The sequence below is a fragment of the Paroedura picta genome, chromosome 3 (genome assembly GCF_049243985.1).
Source record: "Paroedura picta isolate Pp20150507F chromosome 3, Ppicta_v3.0, whole genome shotgun sequence".
NCBI classification, from domain to species: domain Eukaryota; kingdom Metazoa; phylum Chordata; class Lepidosauria; order Squamata; family Gekkonidae; genus Paroedura; species Paroedura picta.
In genome coordinates, this window is record NC_135371.1 from 117,954,966 (window position 1) to 117,974,308 (window position 19,343).

General features: G+C 48.0%; 1 protein-coding gene across 10 annotated transcripts in view; it reads left to right on the plus strand.

The window, feature by feature from the left end:
* ADGRL1 (adhesion G protein-coupled receptor L1) overlaps positions 1-19,343 on the plus strand; it is a 159,081-nt gene that overhangs the window by 83,080 nt on the left and 56,658 nt on the right. For 9 of the 10 annotated variants that reach the window (XM_077327352.1, XM_077327351.1, XM_077327356.1 and 6 more), the window contains 2 exons: positions 8,197-8,413; positions 17,206-17,315. In XM_077327352.1, the coding sequence (XP_077183467.1) occupies positions 8,197-8,413; positions 17,206-17,315 (327 nt within the window). Of the gene's footprint in view, positions 1-8,196; positions 8,414-17,205; positions 17,316-17,936; positions 18,055-19,343 lie in introns of those variants that run through there. The other variant, XM_077327360.1, reaches the window with a different exon arrangement.

Here is a 19,343-nt window from a genome sequence, read left to right on the forward strand (position 1 = left end):
CATCAGTTTCTGTGCTGTACAACTTAAACATATGCAGACTATGCAGATTTCATATGGAAAAAATTAGGTATCATTACATTCTAAAGATAATTTTCTTCTTGATTTTCGAGATGTTGTAGCATAATTTTTCTGAGTTCTCAGTCCTCGCTGAAACTAAACTTAACTATGCCCATTTTCCCTGTTTCTCTTTCTTACCCTCCCTTGATCTTCTTTCCACGTCACATTTTAGATTGTGGGCATTCCACACCTGGAAGATATAAAGGCTTACCTTGCACAACATTTTTTGGCATTTCAAATGACGTCATCAGCTTCCAGCACCCCAGCAGCAAACTGGTAGCTACACTCTCCCTTTTTAAAGTGCCATGTAGGACAAGTGAGAGGAGAGCAACCAGCAAACATGCTAAGGAAAGGTGGGGAGGTGAAGTAGCGCTGTCTCCACCTCCAGCACCCATCCTCACACCTGCCTCCCTTCTCCGAGGGATGGGACTTTTTTTTTTAAGTTCCTCCGGGCGTGAACTTTGCTTTTTGTTGTGGCTCTCTGAAGTACCACAGACATTGATGGTGATATATCAGTAATAGTAAAAATAATATCTGGAGCATATAGGATAGGACAGGATGAAAAGAATTTCCAAAACTGTTCTCTAAATTGCAGATGCACGCATTTTCACATGTTCTCATGTGCAGTGATAACTCACAGAGTTTCATTTTTGTGGACCCACAGATAACTATATTAATTTAGTGGGAAACAAAATGGTTTGAGAGGCACAAGCTGATGACACTACATGGATACATTTGCATGGCACATATGACCACAGACTAGGAAATATATGTCAATACCCAGTCTGTGGCCAGGTATGTACACTATCCAAGCTTCTCCCCTACTTCCTTTGTATACCAAGAATCATAGTTGAATACTACCTCCACTTACCTTCATCCTATGAAGGTTCCCTAGAGTAAGCTTTGTGTTCCACTGACTGGGATTCTCATTCCGGATTAAAACCTGGGTTATAATCCTGGGAAGAGGGAGAAACTAACTCTGGTTAATCTGCATACCCTCATTCGGGTATCATAGGTCACAGGCATTTCATTTAGCCCTGCTTTGTGGCATGAGGAAAGGTGGTGGGGGATTCAGAGACAAGCGAAACAAGAAGCTGGCTTTGTCCACATTTTCTTTAATTGCAACTATCTTTAACCCGCTCCGCGGATTAAATAATTCGTTCAGGGCCATGGCGGTGGGCCCTGTCCGTGATGAGGAAGGGTGCCCATAGGCCCCTTCCCCCGGACTAATACTCGGAGGGCCCAATCGGCAGGTGCAAAGCGCCTGCCGTTTGGGACCTCCGAGTGTCAGTCTGCCGCCAAGGGACCAAGTGGCCCCTTGCTGCCGGACTCACCTGCGCGCCTCCTGATCCGCCCCCCCCCTCGGCCGCTTGCGGCCGACTGCCATTCCCTCCCTAGGGAACCCCCTAGGGAATGCTAGGTGCCATGCTGCCGCCGCACCGGCCTGAAGATGCGGCCCAGGACCCCGCAGCCAACTCGCCGCCTCCCCACCGCCGCCAAACACAACCTGCCGCCGCGCCCCACCCTCCACCCACCCACTGCTACCTTTCCCCGCGCCTCCGCCCATGCCGCCATCCGCCAAACTGCCGCAAACACCTGCGGCACACGCCAGCGCCGCCGCCGCCTCCCCCGCCCACTCACACCACGGCTCCAGGAGCCCCGCCGCACACTACCGCCTGTGCGCGCTCCACCGCGGCCGCTGCCACCGGCCCGCCCGCTCATGCCATGCCTCGCCCACCACCCCACCTTGCCACCGACGCCCGGCTCCAACGCCTCTGTCACTGGCCGCGGTGCTGCCGCAGCCCCAGCAACAGGGCACACACCGGGAGAACAAATCTACAGCACCATATGCAACACCCCCTGCCTCACCTTGTAGAGGAAGAGAGAATAGACATGTAGAAGAAGAGCCTTTTTTATATGCCATTTTTCTCTACCCAAAAGAGTCCAAAAGCAGCATACAAACACCTTTCCCTTCTCCTTCCCACAACAGTCACCCTGTGAGGTATGTGGGATTGAGAGCTCTATGAGAACAGTGAGAACTGTGACTAGTGTCTTGGGCCAACTATTTGTGTCACTAAAAACTTGAAGTCCTATCCTCAGTAGAAAGCACTTGGCATGTAGGCAGGTGAAGAGTCAAAAACATACCTTCCAGAGCTTACTAACAAACACAACTCCATTGAGTCATGTATCACAGTGGTCTCCAACCTTTTCATCACCGGGGACCGGTCAATGCTTGACAATTTTACTGAGGACCGGGGGCGAGTAGTCTTTTGCCGAAGGACGTTGCCACCGCCGCTTGAGCCCCTGCTCCACTTGCTTTCCCGCTGGTGCCCCTGACTTCCCGCCGCCCCCTGGGGGGCACTGCTAGTAGCAGCTGTGCAGTGCCACGCTAAGGGGGAGCCCCAACCATGGCAGCCGCTGGAGAGCACCAAAGGTGAGCTGGCGGCAAAGTGGCAGGGCAGCCCCCGAGGCAGCAAGCCGGGGAGGAGGATGAGGAGGAGCCACAGCCTGGTACCGACTGATTCACGGACCATTACTGGTCCCCGTACTGGGGCTTGGGAACTGCTGATATAGCAAATATAAAACTCTAGAGTTAAATGGCATCATTGGAGGGCACATGATGGAGCCAAGCAGGTCTGGTTCAGGTCAGTACCTGGAGGAGAAAACTCCTAGGAAGTCCACATATATTGTCTTTGAGTACTATGGGAGAAAAAAGGTGGGGATATAAATGCAGAAATAAGTATGGCTAAACAAATAAATAAAGCATGTATTTGCCATATTTACAAGGATACAAAGAGCCTGAGGAAGTTGGTAGGCATAATCTCCAACCCAGAGTTGATGTTCCCTGTCTCTCACCCTCGTCTGTCACACCTGGCCATGCTGAGATTGCTGTGTGAGAGAAGCATTTGATCTTTCTGTTCCTTTCAGGAGAAGGCTTTAGCAGACAAAGTCACGGGTAAATCTCCCATAATGCACATGGCCTCCCTTTAATCAATGCTTCTCTGTCCCATGTTTCCCCACTTCAAGGAGATAAAGCCGCCGCTCCTTTTGGCGTTTCATCTCTCTGGCCCGTTTGTTTTCCATTCCTAGGGCAACTCCACAGCGCTCGGGTCCAGCTTCAAAGCATCAACCACATGGGTTTCGATAGGCAGGGGGTGGCTTTAAACAAAACCAGTTATCTGCACTAACCCTGGCTCCTTGTCTGCATGGCTGAACTTAACGACATGGATGGGGAGGGCCTGATGCCCATCACAAGGCCTTAGGTCTGGCATAGAGTAAGATATCTGCTTTTAATGGGCAGCACACAAGAGTGTCTGGCTATTTTGGAGAGGTTTCTGAACAGAACCCACTTAACAATCCCCCCTCCCCCTTCTAGCCTGTCTTTCAGTGTCATATTCTTCTTCCTTTTATCCTGTCATTCTAGATCCAGAAAGGGGTGTCTGCCATACCTGTATGCTAGAATCCGATGATTAGCTTTTTGGGAATCCATGCTGGAGGCATATTAACTGAGCACTGGCTTGCCCTCTGTAAGAGGGGCTCCTTCAGTTGGAGAGTTTATACATTTAACACTAAACAGCTGGGGTGAGTCAGCCTTCAATAATTACAGGCGTCTCTTGCCACTGCTTCAGGGGGCCTATCTCTTTGCCCTCTTCTTAACTTGTCCACATTCAAGGAATGCCTGATGGTGACTCTGCAAAGGGAATGTACCTCTTCTCCCCTCCAAGAATAGTCAGAGCCTCCAGCTGCCAGCCATGTGTCAGGAGAAGAAGAGGTAAGAGGAAGAAGAGTATTTATTTATTATATTTGTATAACACCCTCCCCTCAGGCTCAGGGCGGTTCTTATATGCTGCTTTTCTCTACCAGAAGGAGTCTCAAAGTGGCTTACGGTCACCTTCCCTTTCCTCTCCCCACAACAGACACCAAGTGAGGTGGGTGAGGCTGAGAGAGCCCTGATATCACTGCCCGGTCAGAACAGCTTTATCAGTGCCGTGGCGAGCCCAAGGTCACCCAGCTGGCTGCATGTGGGGGAGCGCAGAATCAAATCCGGCTCGTCAGATTAGAAGTCAGTACTCCTAACCACTACACCAAACTGGCTCATGATTGTCAAGATGGAATAAAGAAGAAATCGCAATTGTTAAGACTGTTATCTCCATGTCTTGTAAAGTAGCACTGAACAGGTAGACAAAAACATTTGAATCTCATGGTTCCAGATCACCTGGGGAAAAAAGGTCTGTCTCCAAATTTGGATCTGGTAGCCCTAGCCACGTTTTGTCTTCAAGTGGGTTCCCTGCAGAAAGTATTTCAAAAGGGCGTGTGTGCTCCTCTCTCTCAGGATATGGTGGCCATGTCCAAATTCAGAGGCAGGACTTGATTCTTTAGGTGCTTAGAAGCATTGAGCAGGAGTGCAGCACAGATGGCTCCCACCCAAGTGCTTGGATGTCATTTTGGCTCCCCTTCCTTTCTAAGACTGGAGGGGAGTGTATTATGAGAGCCCTCTGTGTCAGTGCAAGGAAGAAGGAAACAGGAATGGATCAATGAAACACTCAAGTGTGAGATGCTATTGCTGAGCTTCATCTCTCCGGCAGACTGTAAAGCCAGGGGCACAATTTCTGGATTTAAATCCAGCAATATTTCTAGGCTCCATGACCACCTTTCCATGAGACCAGAAGAGCAGGAGTCTTCCCCATCACAAACATCCCCTCTTGCAAGTCACTCACATGTCCAGAAATCACACCCATGTCTGTCTGCAACCAGTTGTCTGCTCCAAAATGAAAAAATGTGCCATAGTATAGCTCATTGCAGACATGTCCAGGTGTAACCGGAAGACTCAGTAGGTTTTATTTCTGTAGGGATGTCAGCCTCCAGGTGGGACCTGGGGATCCCCCGAATTACACCTCATCTCCAGGCTATAGAGATAATTTTTCCTGGAGAAGATGGATGCTTTGGAGGGTGGACTTTATGGCACTGTGTCCCACTGAGGTCCCTACCCAGCCCAGACTCCATCCTCATGTCTCCAGGCTTCTCCAAACACGGACCGGGGAACCCAACCCCCTCATCCCCGACCAGTGGCCATTGGGGACCTGGCAGCCCTATGTGCACATATGTGCCTTTGGCAGCCCCATTTCGGTTGTTATCCTGATGAGGACGAGGCTCTTTCATCTCTTCTTCATTCGCTGTCCTCTTCCCTCAGCCGCCCTTTGTTGTTCTCTCAGTTGCTACCTTCCTTGTCTGCCGGGCTCCCCCCACCCTCCGCACCAGGCTGTACTAGTTAGTTACTCAGCTAATGGTTTAATTACAGACTGCCTCCACAGGGCCCTTCCATTAACCCAGCAAGGGGGAAGAAAAAATTACACAAAGAGCAGCTATGACATGCTTGCTTCCCGGTCCCCTCTCTCGCCTCCCTTTAAAGCCCTTAGAGCCACTAATGTGTGCTCCCCACTAGGGGCTCTGACTCTTGCCCTTTGCAGCTGAAGGCACGGGCCTCTTGTCTGATTAGCTGTAGCCAGCTGAGAGGCTGTGAGGCGCACTCACGATTCGCCGGATACAGGGCCACAATATGCAGCCACCCAGAACTATGTGCCCTCCTTTGCACATCCCTTCTGGTAATGCACCATCTTCTTCATATGCTGTCTTCACAGGGGAACACAAAGAGACCCCATTAATGTGCCACCCACAACTTCTAGTGGCAGGCCCATGCAAATGGAGCACTGAACAAATCAACAAATGAAACCCTGACTTCTGAACACGGGCCCTGGTAGGCACATTTGATAGCCAGTTCATAGGTCTGAGTTCGCACTCCTGCATGCCTCTGGGGAATTTCAAGGACACCTGCCAGGTAAGCATCAGGGTTGAGATTCACAGTCATGATCTGACACAGAGATGGGATAGGGTGAGGCTGAGGAAATTTGTGATGAGACCTGTCTGGAAGGCCTCCAGTTCCCTTGCTGTACTGCCCCTCCTTTTTTCTTCTCATTTACAGATAGTTGTAAGGGTTTTGTGTCATGTCTGGATGTCTACAGTCCTGGTTGTATCTGAAGACGTCTGTGTGCACATGAATGAAGCCTTATACCCAGAATAAAAGTGTGTTGGTCTTAGAAGTGCCACCAAGCTCAAAATCTTTGTCGTGTCTGGTCAGGCATCTTGCTTTGTAGAAGAAGAGGAGAAGCTGCTCTTTATATCTTGCTTTGTCACTACCCGAAGAAGTCTCAAAGCAGCTTTTGATAGTCTTCCCTTCCTCTCACCACAACAGACACCCAGTGAAGGAGGGGGGGCTGAGAGTTGCTCTGCAAGAACAGCTCTTACAAGACTGTGACTGGCCCAAGGTCACCTCGCTTGCTGCATGTGGAGGAGGAGCAGGGAATCAAACCTGATTCCCCAAATGAGAGGCTGCTGCTCTTAATCACTAAGCCCAGCTGGCTCTAGAGTTATGGGTCAGTGCTTGTCCTCAGAGTGCTACAGCTAGAGAGAGAACACTGGCAGGTGGAGACGGGAAGCGTTCAAATGCACAAGGCCTTGTGGTTGAGGGAGGTTACTCCCAGGCATTATCACAATCTCCCATCCCGTCCAGTCTAGATGCCACATGGGCCAGCAGCGAACTCCGGCTGCAGCTCTCTGTGCACGCACACACCCCCCCCCTAGCACAATGCTGTCTCATCTGGATACAGAAGAGAAGCCTCTTGTGTTTCATGACAAGCCTCACTAACTTTCTCCTGGTCTTGCATCTGCCCTCTTTGGAAATGTGCAAAGTGCAGAAACCCACTTTCCCCCTCAGACTCCCTTCTCCCTTTCACTTGAAAAAGGCTGGTTGAGAAGGCAGAAGGGGCAGGGGAAGAAAGCAGACCCCTTGGAGGGGGAGGGTTGGGGTGACCTGAGAGGAAAGTGCCCATGAAAGTGCCTAACCAGAAGTGACATGACACTTAAGAGTACCTGTAAGTGAACACATGGAGCATGTCACATCTGGTTAGGATGTCAGTAAAGTATAGCTGGAGAGCATACCATGAGGTTCTTAGGCAGACGTCGTGTGCTTCCAGTTTCCTGGAATGAAAATGGAGCGCACCAGGGCTAAATGCAGCTGTCACACTTCCCCAAATGACCCTTGTAGTATGGGGTGCCCCATTAACAGCACATAGGTGGCTGTGAAGAGAAAGGGAGAGTCTGGGTGGTGTGTTCCAAGACAAATGCCTTTCTGAGGAAGTCCAGTGTATACAGCTGTGCATCTCTATTCTCTCCAGCTGCTACTGTGGTGGAGAGAATGTTAAATCTCTGTGCCTCCCCTGCCTAAATCGTGACAGTACAAATGTGGAAATGGATCTCTGATGTCCTTGCCTTCCTTGCTCACAGGGCTGATAGCAGAATTCAGATGCCTAAGCACTCAGCTTCGCTATCCCTGTATGTACCCAACATGTTCCCTGTCAGAAACAGGAACAGAAAAGGGTAGCGAGAATCTTTCTGGAAACCTCCCCAATATCCATGTTCAGTTTTCAATTGGTCCCCCACCCCCCTCCGTTTACTTCCCACCTATACCTCTCTGGTCTCACAAAACCTTGCAGGATTTAAAAGGATTGCAAAGAATTTTCTCAGCACATTTCCCAGATCCTTTCCTCAGCTGCTGCCTGCAAAGTGGGTCACGGGTGGTGCGGGAGCCAAGAGCTTTGCACAAAAACATGTCTGGGTTTTTAAAGGCACATCTGCCTGAGTCCGTGGAGCTTCATTTGAATATACAACTTAGCCCAGCAAATGAGGCCGAAATCTCTTTTTTTGCTTTTTAGATAGTGTCAGGGCAGGCATCCCTCCACAGACAAACCTACAAATGTGCCACAGTGTCAGAAGAAGGGATCCAAAACGTCTGCTGTTCTGTTTTATAGATCAACAAGACAAACCGGCTCGGATGTAGGGAGATAATAGAGAAAGAAAGGCCAGAAATCCTGGTTGAGGAGGCTGTTGCTGGAGCCCATTAGTCTCCAAAGCTGGGGAAACAACCTTGCAGTCTTGCTTTTCAGTGCTGTGTTCTAGTGGAATGTGCTACGCATACCTAAGTATGGGGGTGAAATTGCAGAAATCAATCAGGAGGCGAGCTGGAACTTCAGGACTGAGCGGTGCCAGAGGCGAGAAGCCTCACTCTTTCGCTTCCTATTCCAGCAGGTCTAAGCCGGGCTGGCCTCCCTTTTGGTCTGGTTCGGCGGGAACTGGCCTGTGAGGGCTACCCTATTGAGCTGCGCTGTCCAGGCAGTGATGTCATCATGGTGGAGAACGCCAACTACGGGCGCACGGACGACAAGATCTGCGATGCTGATCCCTTCCAGATGGAGAACGTCCAGTGCTACCTTCCAGATGCCTTCAAAATCATGTCCCAAAGGTAAGAGCCGCTGTAAGATTTCAGGGGAGGTTGGGGACATGTTTCTTCTTCCCAGCTGGCTGTCCCTACAGGGGGTGTCATACCCCTTCCAAAATAGCGCCTGAATTGAAATCCAAGATTTTGACAGCTTGATTCCAGCCAGTGGGTAGTCCTCTGGAAAAATCGGGGGTTGGGCCGTTTGCAATCATTTCACACTGCATCAGTCCCATGATACCCATCACCAGTTCTACCAAGATTCCTTTGCCTCAGTTCTTCAGGGGTTCACTGCAGTTAAGATGACTACATAGGAATAGCCAAGCTGTGGACATTAAACGGAGAATCTCAGCAAGCCCGCTCACCACTCTCAGGCCTGGCTGAGAAGTCTGAAAAGGTTGTTAGTTGAACAGATCAATTTTCACTTGGGTCAGTGGAAACTGATCAAGAAAGTGTTTACATTAAATAGGCAGGAAGGATGGAGTAGTGCCTGACTCCGAACAGACAGGAAGAAACAAGCTTGCAAAGAAGACTGTGAAACTCATGGCTGTCTAAATGTCACCTGGCCGGCAGCTTAAAGATCCAGTGTGGTGTAGTGGTTAAGAGCAGTGGCCTCTACATTCGAGAGCCAGGTTTGATTCCCCGCTCTTCCACTTGCAGCCAGTTGGGTGACCTTGAGCCAGTCACAGTCCTGTTAAAGCTGTCCTCGCAGAGCAATTCTATCACAGCTCTTTCAGCCTCACCCACCTCGCAGGGTGTCTATTGTGGGGGGATGAAGGGAAGGCTTGGAGACTCCTTTGGGGAGTAAAAGCAGGCGTATAAAAACCAACTCTTCTTCTTAAAGATCACATGGCTGAGAAAGGAAGATGCTATGGCTTGTATTGTGTTAATCACAGCTTCCCTCATCAGGCATCCCAAAAATATACAACAATTCCTCTTATACTTTCCTTAATCAGCAACTCATACATTCCTCTGAACCCTTTTACCTAAACACACACAACTTTTCCCAAACAAAACTTAGGGTAAAAATAGAAGGTACATTGGAGGGATGTGTTTGGGGGGGAAACCCATATTTTAAATGTATTTTTAAATAACCATTGGAAGCTCCAAATTTATTTGGAATCATGGGAGAAGACTGTTATAATCCTTTATCCCTTCATACTGGTTTTCCAGTAGAAAGTAGGCCTCTATCATTAACAACTGCTATTTTCCCTGCTGCAAAAAACGTAGCTGCGTTTTTGCCAGCAGATCAGGGAATCAAAATAAGAGCAAGGGCTCCTGTTTCCCAAACCAAGCTCCCCATCCAGTTTGATTGTCTCTCCTCCCCACACCAGTTGCTTTTAAAAGAAGAGATACAAGGAGCCTGATCATGTCTACCACCTCTGGGCCTAATTAATTGTCATGCAGTCCTTGCATTTGGGCCTGCACTTTGTCAGACATGCATTTCCATGCTTGGAACTCAGTCCCCATCTAAGCAGGCCCCTGATTCAGACCACAGTTTGTGCCTTTTGACCTTCTGTCCCCCATAACTATTTCCCCAACTAGAACCATCCCCCAGCATATCAGAGTATGTGATTTTGCTAGTGTTGCACATCCGTGCTCCCAGGGCTTTTTCAGTTCAGGGCACTGCTGCCCAAACTGACTATCTGTGGTTCCAATCCAAACCACGTCTTGGGAATTGAGTTCCCAGCAAGGAGCTCTTAGCATGTGGCTGAAAGATTCTCACAATAGACCTGGGTAATTGTGTAGTAGTGGTGTGGTGGTTCAGAGTGGTGGCCTGTAATCTGGAGAACTGGGCTTGATTCAAGAAGGACGTAGATAAAATTGAAAGGGTACAGAGGAGAGCAATGAAGATGATCTGGGGCCAAGGGACCAAGCCCTATGAAGATAGGTTGAGGGACTTGGGAATGTTCAGCCTGGAGAAAAGGAGGTTGAGAGGGGACATGATAGCCCTCTTTAAGTATTTGAAAGGTTGTCACTTGGAGGAGGACAGGATGCTGTTTCTGCTGGCTGTAGAGGAGAGGACACGCAGTAATGGGTTTAAACTACAAGTACAATGACATAGGCTAGATATCAGGGGGAAAAATTTCACAGTCAGAGTAGTTCAGCAGTGGAATAGGCTGCCTAAGGAGGTGGTGAGCTCCCCCTCACTAGAAGTCTTCAAGCAAAGGTTGGATACACACTTTTCTTGGATGCTTTAGGATGCTTTGGGCTGATCCTGCATTGAGCAGGGGGTTGGACTAGATGGCCTGTATGGCCCCTTCCAACTCTATGATTCTATGATTCCCTACTCCATCACATGCAGCCAGCTGGGTGACCTTGGGCCAGTCACAGTTCTCTCGGAGCTCTCTCAGCCTCCCCTGCCTCACAGGGTTTCTGTTGTGGGGAGAAGGAGGGTAGGCAATTGCAAGCTATTTTGAGACTCCTTCGGGTAGTGAGAAGGAGGTATAAAACCCAACGTTTCTTCTCATAACGTGTACCCTCCGTCAGTTGGGCCCTATGACAAATAGTTTTCCTTTACAGATAAGTTACAGGCTGAAATCCAAAAGGTATATACGTTTGAGCATGGAAGAAGCCATAATCGGACTTCTGCCGCACATCTTGAGACCCTGCCAGTTAGATAGTCTCATATCAGAAATTTACCCTGGGCCATGCTGCACCTTTACTAACCCAGCAGTAAAGATATTTGCTTGATAAACACCGTGCAGTGAAGATAGGGTTACTGCTTTTAATGATCCTTTCTGAGAAGGCAGGCTTGGAGCCCTGGATGTCTGTTCTCCTTGTCAGGTGTCTCTCACACCTCTGTGTAATGCTTCACAGGCATTCCTGTGACTTCTGCCTCCATTTCCTATCACTAACTGTTTTCAGGAATTCTGAATCCGCTTAGGCAGTTGGCTGCTGATAATGGAAATAAAGGCTATGGCTTGCAGTGTCTCCCATGAACGGTCACTCTTAAGTGCGGTCAAAGCACTTCCATGGACCATGTGTGTTATTCATTTGGGCTGTACAGAAATGAAGGATTGCTATGCTCATATTGCAAACAAAGCATGCAGTGTACTGCCCGATGAAGACTCAGGTCAACCGGGAATCTGGACTTTGTTTTCTTTTACTGGATTATTCATTTTACAGAGTTTGATGTTTGGGGAGGACATGCTTGTAGAGAATTTCTGAGACAAAGAACAGTTTGGAGCCAGCTGCCCTTAGTCAGAGATCGGAAGTTTTTCATTCAGCACAGTTTGCAGTTCCTGTCTATGCTCCCCAGTTTCTCTTACCTATCTGCTGCATCCCAGATGCCCCAGGAGTCCCCCAACTTCCTTCCCCCAACCCATGTCAACGAAACTGGAACAAGAGCTCAACAGCACTGGAGAAAATGGAAGAGAAACAAATCATACCTCTGAAATAAAATATATAAAAAATTACATTTGCTGTTACATTTCTGTCCTCTAAATCAGAGGTCCCCATCCCCCAGTCCAGAGACCGGGACCGTTCGGTTGATCAATCGGTACTGGGCCGCGGCTCCTCCTCGTCCTCCTCCCCGGCTGCTGCCTCGGGGGCTGCCTTGCCACTTTGTCGCCGGCTCACCTTTGGTGCTCCCCAGCAGCCACCATGGATGGGTCTCCCCTTCGGCATGGCACTGCACAGCTGCTGCTGGCAGTGCCCCCCAGCAGGTGGCGGGAAGTCAGGGGCGCCGTCGGAAAAGCAAGTGGAGCAGGGGCTCAGGCAGTGGCGACGTCCCTCGGCAAAAGACTACCTCCCCCTGGCCTCAGTAAAATTGTCAAGCGTTGACTGGTCCCTGGTAATAAAAAGGTTGGGGACCACTGCGCTAAATGATATGGGCCCACGTGTGGTTGGCCTGTGCTTGCTTGGATAAGTACAGGAGCAGACAGGTTCTGGCAGATGCTTCTATGCAGAGGGATGGCAACTACATAAAACAGAAGAATGGCAGAGGAGATGCAGTGAACAACCAAAGCAAGGGCCTGTGTTGGCTCATACAAGAAGCATTTGCCTTTGATCCGAGGGGAATTCCAGAAGTTGCAGTAAACAAACTTGGAGTTATACAAAGACATGATACTGAATGATTCATTCCCCTCCCCCTTTCCAAAGGCTTGCTGGGGACAATTTGCAAAGAGTCAGGCAGAGCAAGTGAATGCATGTTACATTTCTTTGGAATTGGTTCACACTTTTGGATGGGGGTTGTTTTAGATTTTAATTTTTTGCCAAACCTACACTAAATTAGCATGTTGTACTTGTTTGCATGCGTAAGTCTGCCATGCGTTCAGATCCTCTGTGCCAATGTAGCTTTTTGCACACAATTACTAATGTGCAATCTGGGCAGGTGGTGAACCTGAGGCCATTCATATGCAGTTTTCCCCCCTCAAAATAGGGGGTTTAAATTACTTAGTTTAAGCCATCTTTTACAAGGGCTCCGTTATGCAAGACATAATTTCAGTGCCAGGACTGAGCTACAGGGTGAAGTAGAGTAATAACAACTGTAAAGAGAGTGACTCTGAGCATGTGCAGGACGGATTTCCTTAATTATCGAGCCAGCAACGAGCCCTCTACATACCTGTTACTGAGAGATAATTATTTCTGGCTACCTGATGGATTTAGATACCTGGAATCTCATTTTTAGAACTGAAGAACAAGGAACAACTCTAATTGTACTTTAATAGCAAAATACACCAACCAATTGTTATTAACAGTATTAGATTAACAGTATTAGATTTTTTATTTGTCAACAGGCAATATAATTTATACCAGTAGTTTCTGTTGCTGAGCAGCTTTTTCTTGTGTTTAAACTGCAATCCAGAGTGCCCCAGAGTGCCAGCTCAATGTGGTGGTTAAGAGCGGTGCCTCTAATCTGGAGAACCAGATTTAATTCACCCCTCCTCTTCTGCATGCAGCCAGCTGGGCCAATCTCAGAGCTCTCTCAGCCTCATCCACCTCACAGGGTGCCTGTTGTGGGGAGGGGAGGTGCTTTTAAGCCGCTTTGGGACTCCTTTGGATAGTGAAAAGTGGAACATGAAAAACCAACTCTTCTTCCCTCTCCTCTCCCCCCCCCCCCCCATTAGGGTCAGTGAGATCTTCCATTGCAACTGGTTTATTAGGCTTAAATTGAGTCAGGGCTTGTCCCAGGCCTGCACAACATGGGATTCCCCAAGTCCAATGCCATCTGCCATCTGTGTAATGTGATCTGAAAGATGTTTGCCTTGTCAGCCTTGCTGGTTTTTAAATCCCTAGGAAGACAGGATTTGCATTGAGCCCCCTGAAAGGATCCCATGCTGGGAAGCTGTGTTTGCCTTGGTAGGTTAACAGTTCTGCACATTACGGGCTTATCCCCATGACATGCCTTCAAGTACCTAGAACTCAGCCCTGAGACAAGCAGCCTTTGACTACATTCTTTTTGCTACCCAATACAACTGGGCAGCTACAACCAGGCACTGCCTGTCTGAGATCCAGAATAAAACTACATGAAATAGCAGATAGTAGGCATGGCCTTTTCTGAACCACGCAATCTTCAGAACAGAGATTGCATATTTGAACGCTCTGTTCATAAAAACTCCCTGCATATAGAAAATCAGGGCACCAGGAGGAACAAAGGCCAGGACACTTCTACCAGACCTTCTTTCCACATAGAAAATATTTTTGGGGTGTGATAGAAGATTCAGACCTCTGAAGTGCACGATCACAACTGTTACTGTCTCAGAAGTGTAGCATCGCCTTTCAGTGGAGGCTCTTCCATTTAACATACAATATTAAGAAATGCCTGTTATTTAGAGAAAGACTGAAGGAACATGACATGTATAGAAGATTTCGTCTAGGGAGACCATTAGCCCATACTGGGCAGAATCAGTAGCATTTGCTTGAAATTTCCCAGTTAATCAAGAACTAATTAACATGTAGATTAAACAATGAGAAAGTGGCAGGAAAGGACACATCCACTTGAAATCTTAGCACGATTAGTCAGGGCTCCAGGGTACTGACTATGCTCTCTGATAGGAAAGTCTGCTACGAGTTTAACGTGAAAGCTATAAAATAGATGGCAATAATTTCAACATACCATGTGGGGACAAAAGGATACTTTAGTCTAGGAAGGGTAATCTTTAGACCAATGCAGGTTTGTCAAGAAGTCTCTGTTTACAGTCATGTTGACTTTCTAGCCTAGCATGTAGATGGCGCAGCCTGATACTGACTCTCTTGAGTTCCCCTTCAGAAGCAAAGCCCAGTTTCCCTGTCAATGCTCAATGCAACAGAAGCCTGGGGATAATTTCCCCAAATTGGGCCCCATTGATAATGTATTATGCAGACATAAATATCCCCCACCACCAGTTCAGCATTGATCACAATTGCAGTTTCCTATGGGCTGTTCTATTGATTCCCCTTTACCATGGAGGCCAGTGGTTCTTTTTTGATAAGGAAAGCTGGGACACAGCAGGAGCGTATCTTGGAGAAGGGCAGATGCTGTGAAGAGTGAACCAAGTAACTGTAGCTGAAGAAGAAGAGTTGTGTGACTAGCCCAAGGTCACCAAGCCGGGCTACATCTTGAGGAGTGGGGAATGAAACCCGGTTCTCAGGAACTTAACCACTACACCACACCAGCTTTCTTCTTCTTCTTCTTCTTCTTCACTGCAGCTGAGATATGATCTGCACCCAAAGATATGGTTGGCTGGCTGAAATTCATATCTGATGCTCAACCTCCTTCAGCTCTTCCATCAAAGTAATCAAGGCATTAGAACTCCTTTCCTGCAAAGAAAGGCCTAAAAGCACATGGGCTTCTTGCTCCTCCAGTTTGAAGGAAAAGTTAGTGAATGGGCAATGCTAGAATTTTGCAAAACGGTGTGTGAGGGGGGAAGAGGTTGATCACAAACATTACCTGAGATCTCATCAGCTCAGCCATTGGAGGCTTGCTGGCAGCAAGCAGTAGCCAATTTGTATATGACTGTTTTACATTTGCTTGGTGTAGTGGTTAGGAGCGTGGTGGACTTCTAATCTGGCAAGCTGGGTTTGATTCTGCGCTCCCCCACATGCAGCCAGCTGGGTGACCTTGGGCTTGCCACAGCATTGATAAAGCTGTTCTGACCAGCAGTGATATCAGGGCTCTCTCAGCCTCACCCACCCCACAGGGTGTCTGTTGTGGGGAGAGGAAAGAGAAGGTGAATGTAAGCCACTTTGAGATACCTTCGGGTAGAAAAAAAATGGTATATAAGAACCAACTCTTCTTCTTCTTCTAATACATGCAATATCAGCTCTAGGTAAATGGCATTTCTCATATTTGGGTGTTTGAAAGAATCTTGCATTGTTCTCTGCAGTGAGCAATAATTGGTACCTTAACAGCGAATCATAAAAATTGTTTGCTCTCTTCCCCTCTTTCCCAGTTATTTACCATTGGGCCTTCCCATCTCAGCCCTTGCTTTGGACTCCCTCTGTTGAAGCCCCCTCCCCCAATACAGTTTGGTTTTCTGAAGGCAAAGATAAGGACCGCAAGGGATGAGTGTTCTATGCTGGAAGCCCCGAGAAAGTGACTGGGCAGGGGGGGGGGAGGGGGAAGTCTGCATTTCTGGCATCCATGCATACACTCATCCCTTGCCCAACCATTTAGCGGGCAAACTCAGCTGCAGCAAAGCAGGTGTGGCGGCTGCCCTGCCCTTGGAGACCTGGGCTGATACCAGCTCCAGTTGCTTTGGCAGCCGACAGCCCCTGGGAGCCCCCCCCCCCTCCAACCTCCGTTGCCTGTTGCATCAGCCTTTTGAGGGAGAGCAGGTGGCAGGAGCTAACGAAGTGGGAAATGGGGGGCAGGCCTTCCTGAGTCTCTTTCTGGACCTGAACGAGGGCGAGAACCTAATGATGAGAAATGGATATATGAGAGGGCTGCCCGCTTTAGCCAATTACCGTTGCATAAAAAGGTGGGCTAAGCAAATTTTAAAAACAAAGTGATTCTAAAAGGCCGGTTGTGCTCTCTGGGTTTGTGGGCTGGGGTTTGTGTGTGTGCGTGTTTAGCGGTGAAGTACATGGGGACCAGTTCACACTACTTTCTCAGGCTTCATTCACTTGAAGAAGCTGAGAACAAGTTCAAGGCTTTCTTCTTAAGATGGGCCCTTTTTTGTCTGGATGAACCTTCTTATTCTGCCAGGATGGGAGGGAATGGCAGAGCCCCATTTCAATCCTGTACTGAAGCTTTGCAGGTTTGGGAACGACTGTGAAATTTCAGTGAATATAGGAGGCTTCCCTGTTGAGTATTGGCTCAAAAGTGTGGTGAAAGCATTATTTGGACAAACAAAAGAACAAAGGTTGCATCATATAGAGGCCTGCATGCACCTATGTGTTAATGTACATGTACTTAATGTTCAGCATGTCAATTCAGTGGGAATAAAGGACATTTTTGCTTGCCCATAAGTTAAGGTTGTCAGATGTCCCTTCTGTTAGAGGGTCGTCTATCCTCACACAATATCACAGTGGCCCAACGGAGGCTATGATCTTCGGTGTGTAGCCTTTAGCAGTGAGAAAAACTAGCCTGGATTTATCTGTGCCTGACACTTGAAAGGCCTTCAACCAGCCAGTTCTGGAAGGGGGTGAATGAAGCCCTCCCTCTCTCTGCTTCATAACACAGGATTCTTGTAGCGGTCATGCTGCCCACTGCTTGCATCTGCTTCGTACCTGAGAATACAATTCGTATCGGAAACGAAATAGCAATGCAGCGGTTCTTAAAATTGTCTGAAATGCATCACAGCAGTGTCAATCAGTGCCATCTAGTGGCTTCTTTAAGAATAGTGTGATGTGTTGCTATCTTAAATGACTTGTCCCTCTCATTTCTTTGGCAGGTGCAATAATCGGACACAGTGTGTGGTTGTGGCTGGCTCCGATGCTTTCCCAGACCCCTGCCCTGGCACTTACAAGTACCTGGAGGTCCAGTATGACTGTGTGCCCTACAGTGAGTCCATTTCTCATTGTACTCTAATGCTTTACCTGATTTCGGTTCTTGCTGCCAATAAGACCCCAAGCTGACCAGGGAGGAGAGACTCACCTTCCCCATTCACCTTCCCCATCTAGCCAGGATTGGTGTATAACATTGAGGGAGAATGTGTTTGGAAGACTAGTTCACAAGACCTGGGACAGTGAACTCTAACTTCTGTTTCTGTTGTGCAGGGAAGGGTAGCCCAGTGGCTTGGTGGGATACAACAGTTTACTTCTGAGAAGAGAATGAAATATGGAAAACTGAGCAAAACCAGTATTCTCACATGGGTTTGCATGACTGCTGCCTTAGTTTAGCTGCCTTTTCTTCCCCTCTGATGTATTGCACACTTGGATTTTAAGTACTGGTAACTGGGAAGAAAATTGTGGAAGTATTTCTGGACAATAATTTCTTTTTGTCTGGATTTAAGGTGGGTTGAACACCAGTTTAGCTTCCAGGCTATTCTAGGATTCTAGATCCTTAAGAAGGGTACTTATAGTAATAAATTATCTATCCCCAACTTTTTTTCCTACATTGGCTGTTTTTATTGACAACATAGGCTTTTTTGTAGAGGGTTACCCAATCATCTCTGTATTACAGCCCCACCCCACAGCAAACCCATCTTTCAGAGACGCAAAAAGAAACTCAGGGAAGCCCTGCATCTCAGAAGAGAGAATATCACTGTATGAGTGCAGGTCTCCACATCTCTGTATGCAAGGTATATGTGCTTGAACATACATGCTCTCAGAATGCAATGTATGTTTGCAATAGCTATACATCTATGAGGATCTGTGTGGTTCTACAGCACTTGTCTCATCCATAGTGATCGTCCATACTTGGTGCATTGGGTGAGTGCCTATGTGGACAATACACTTGGCATATACACTTGTGTGCTGAGAGTGTATATGCATCAGTCAATGCACATACACCACATGTTCATATGGATAATCCTTTATGCATATGACCACTTCCATGTTTGTGTCCAAAGTATATGCACAAACTCTTGTGTAAGTGTGTGTGCATATGCATGTTTCAGTGTACTGGAGTGTGCTTATAGAGTTGTGGGTGGCGCTGTGTGGCTTTACGAAAAAGTCCTTATAAACATCAGGGAGGTGGGAAGCAGTCTGGGGTTCTGTTTGGCAGCACTGAGGGAGGGAGGGGTGGGTGGAAGGAAACAGAGGTGACACGGGTACTGGTCCCTCTCCTCAACGGAGAACCAAGCTGAGTGTGCCTGTGAGGCATGGCTTCTCCAAAGACATGGATGTCCTTGTTGATCAAGGCCGTTATGTGTAAGCGTGTAAGTAGCTGGGAGGCTGTCTGTGTGTGTGCGCACCTGCGTGTGGTCATCTCTGTGAATGCTCACATGGTGTATGTGAATCTCCAAGCACAGGGATATTAGTGGCCTTATATGTGTTTGTACGCATGGTTATTGAATGTGGGGCATGTGTATTCTGTGTGCGTTTCCACCACCACATGTGTGTGTCTTAAGCACAAACCTATTAGGGTCCACACCAAGAATCTATGGTGTACAGGGAACTAAAATGGAGCTTACTACTTTTTCCCTTGAGTAAAAAGGAAATAAAGAGATACTATCTTCAAAGAGCCCCTCTGAGAAGTCAGTGATGTGGAACTATTTTTTCCTATAGAGAACCTAGATAGTAGCAGATGATGTCCTGCTAGGGCTGCCAGCTCTGAGTTGGAAAAAATATCAGGAGATTTTAGGGGGTGAAGCCTGAGGAAAATAGAGTTGCGGGGGGGGGGGGGGACCTCAGCAACGTATACTCCACAATCCGAAGCAGCCATTTTCTCCAGGGGAATTGAACTCTGTAGTCTGGAGCTGAATTGTAATAGCAGGAGGCTTCCAGACTACACTTGGAGATAGGCAGGCCTCAATAGTTCGAATGAAGGTCAGGCTGTTTCTCTGGCAAGTGAGATGTTTGTTGGGTTCTAGGGAATTCGGGAAGCAGGAGGAAAGTTTTTATTTCATGAGGGTCCCTTATCATGAGG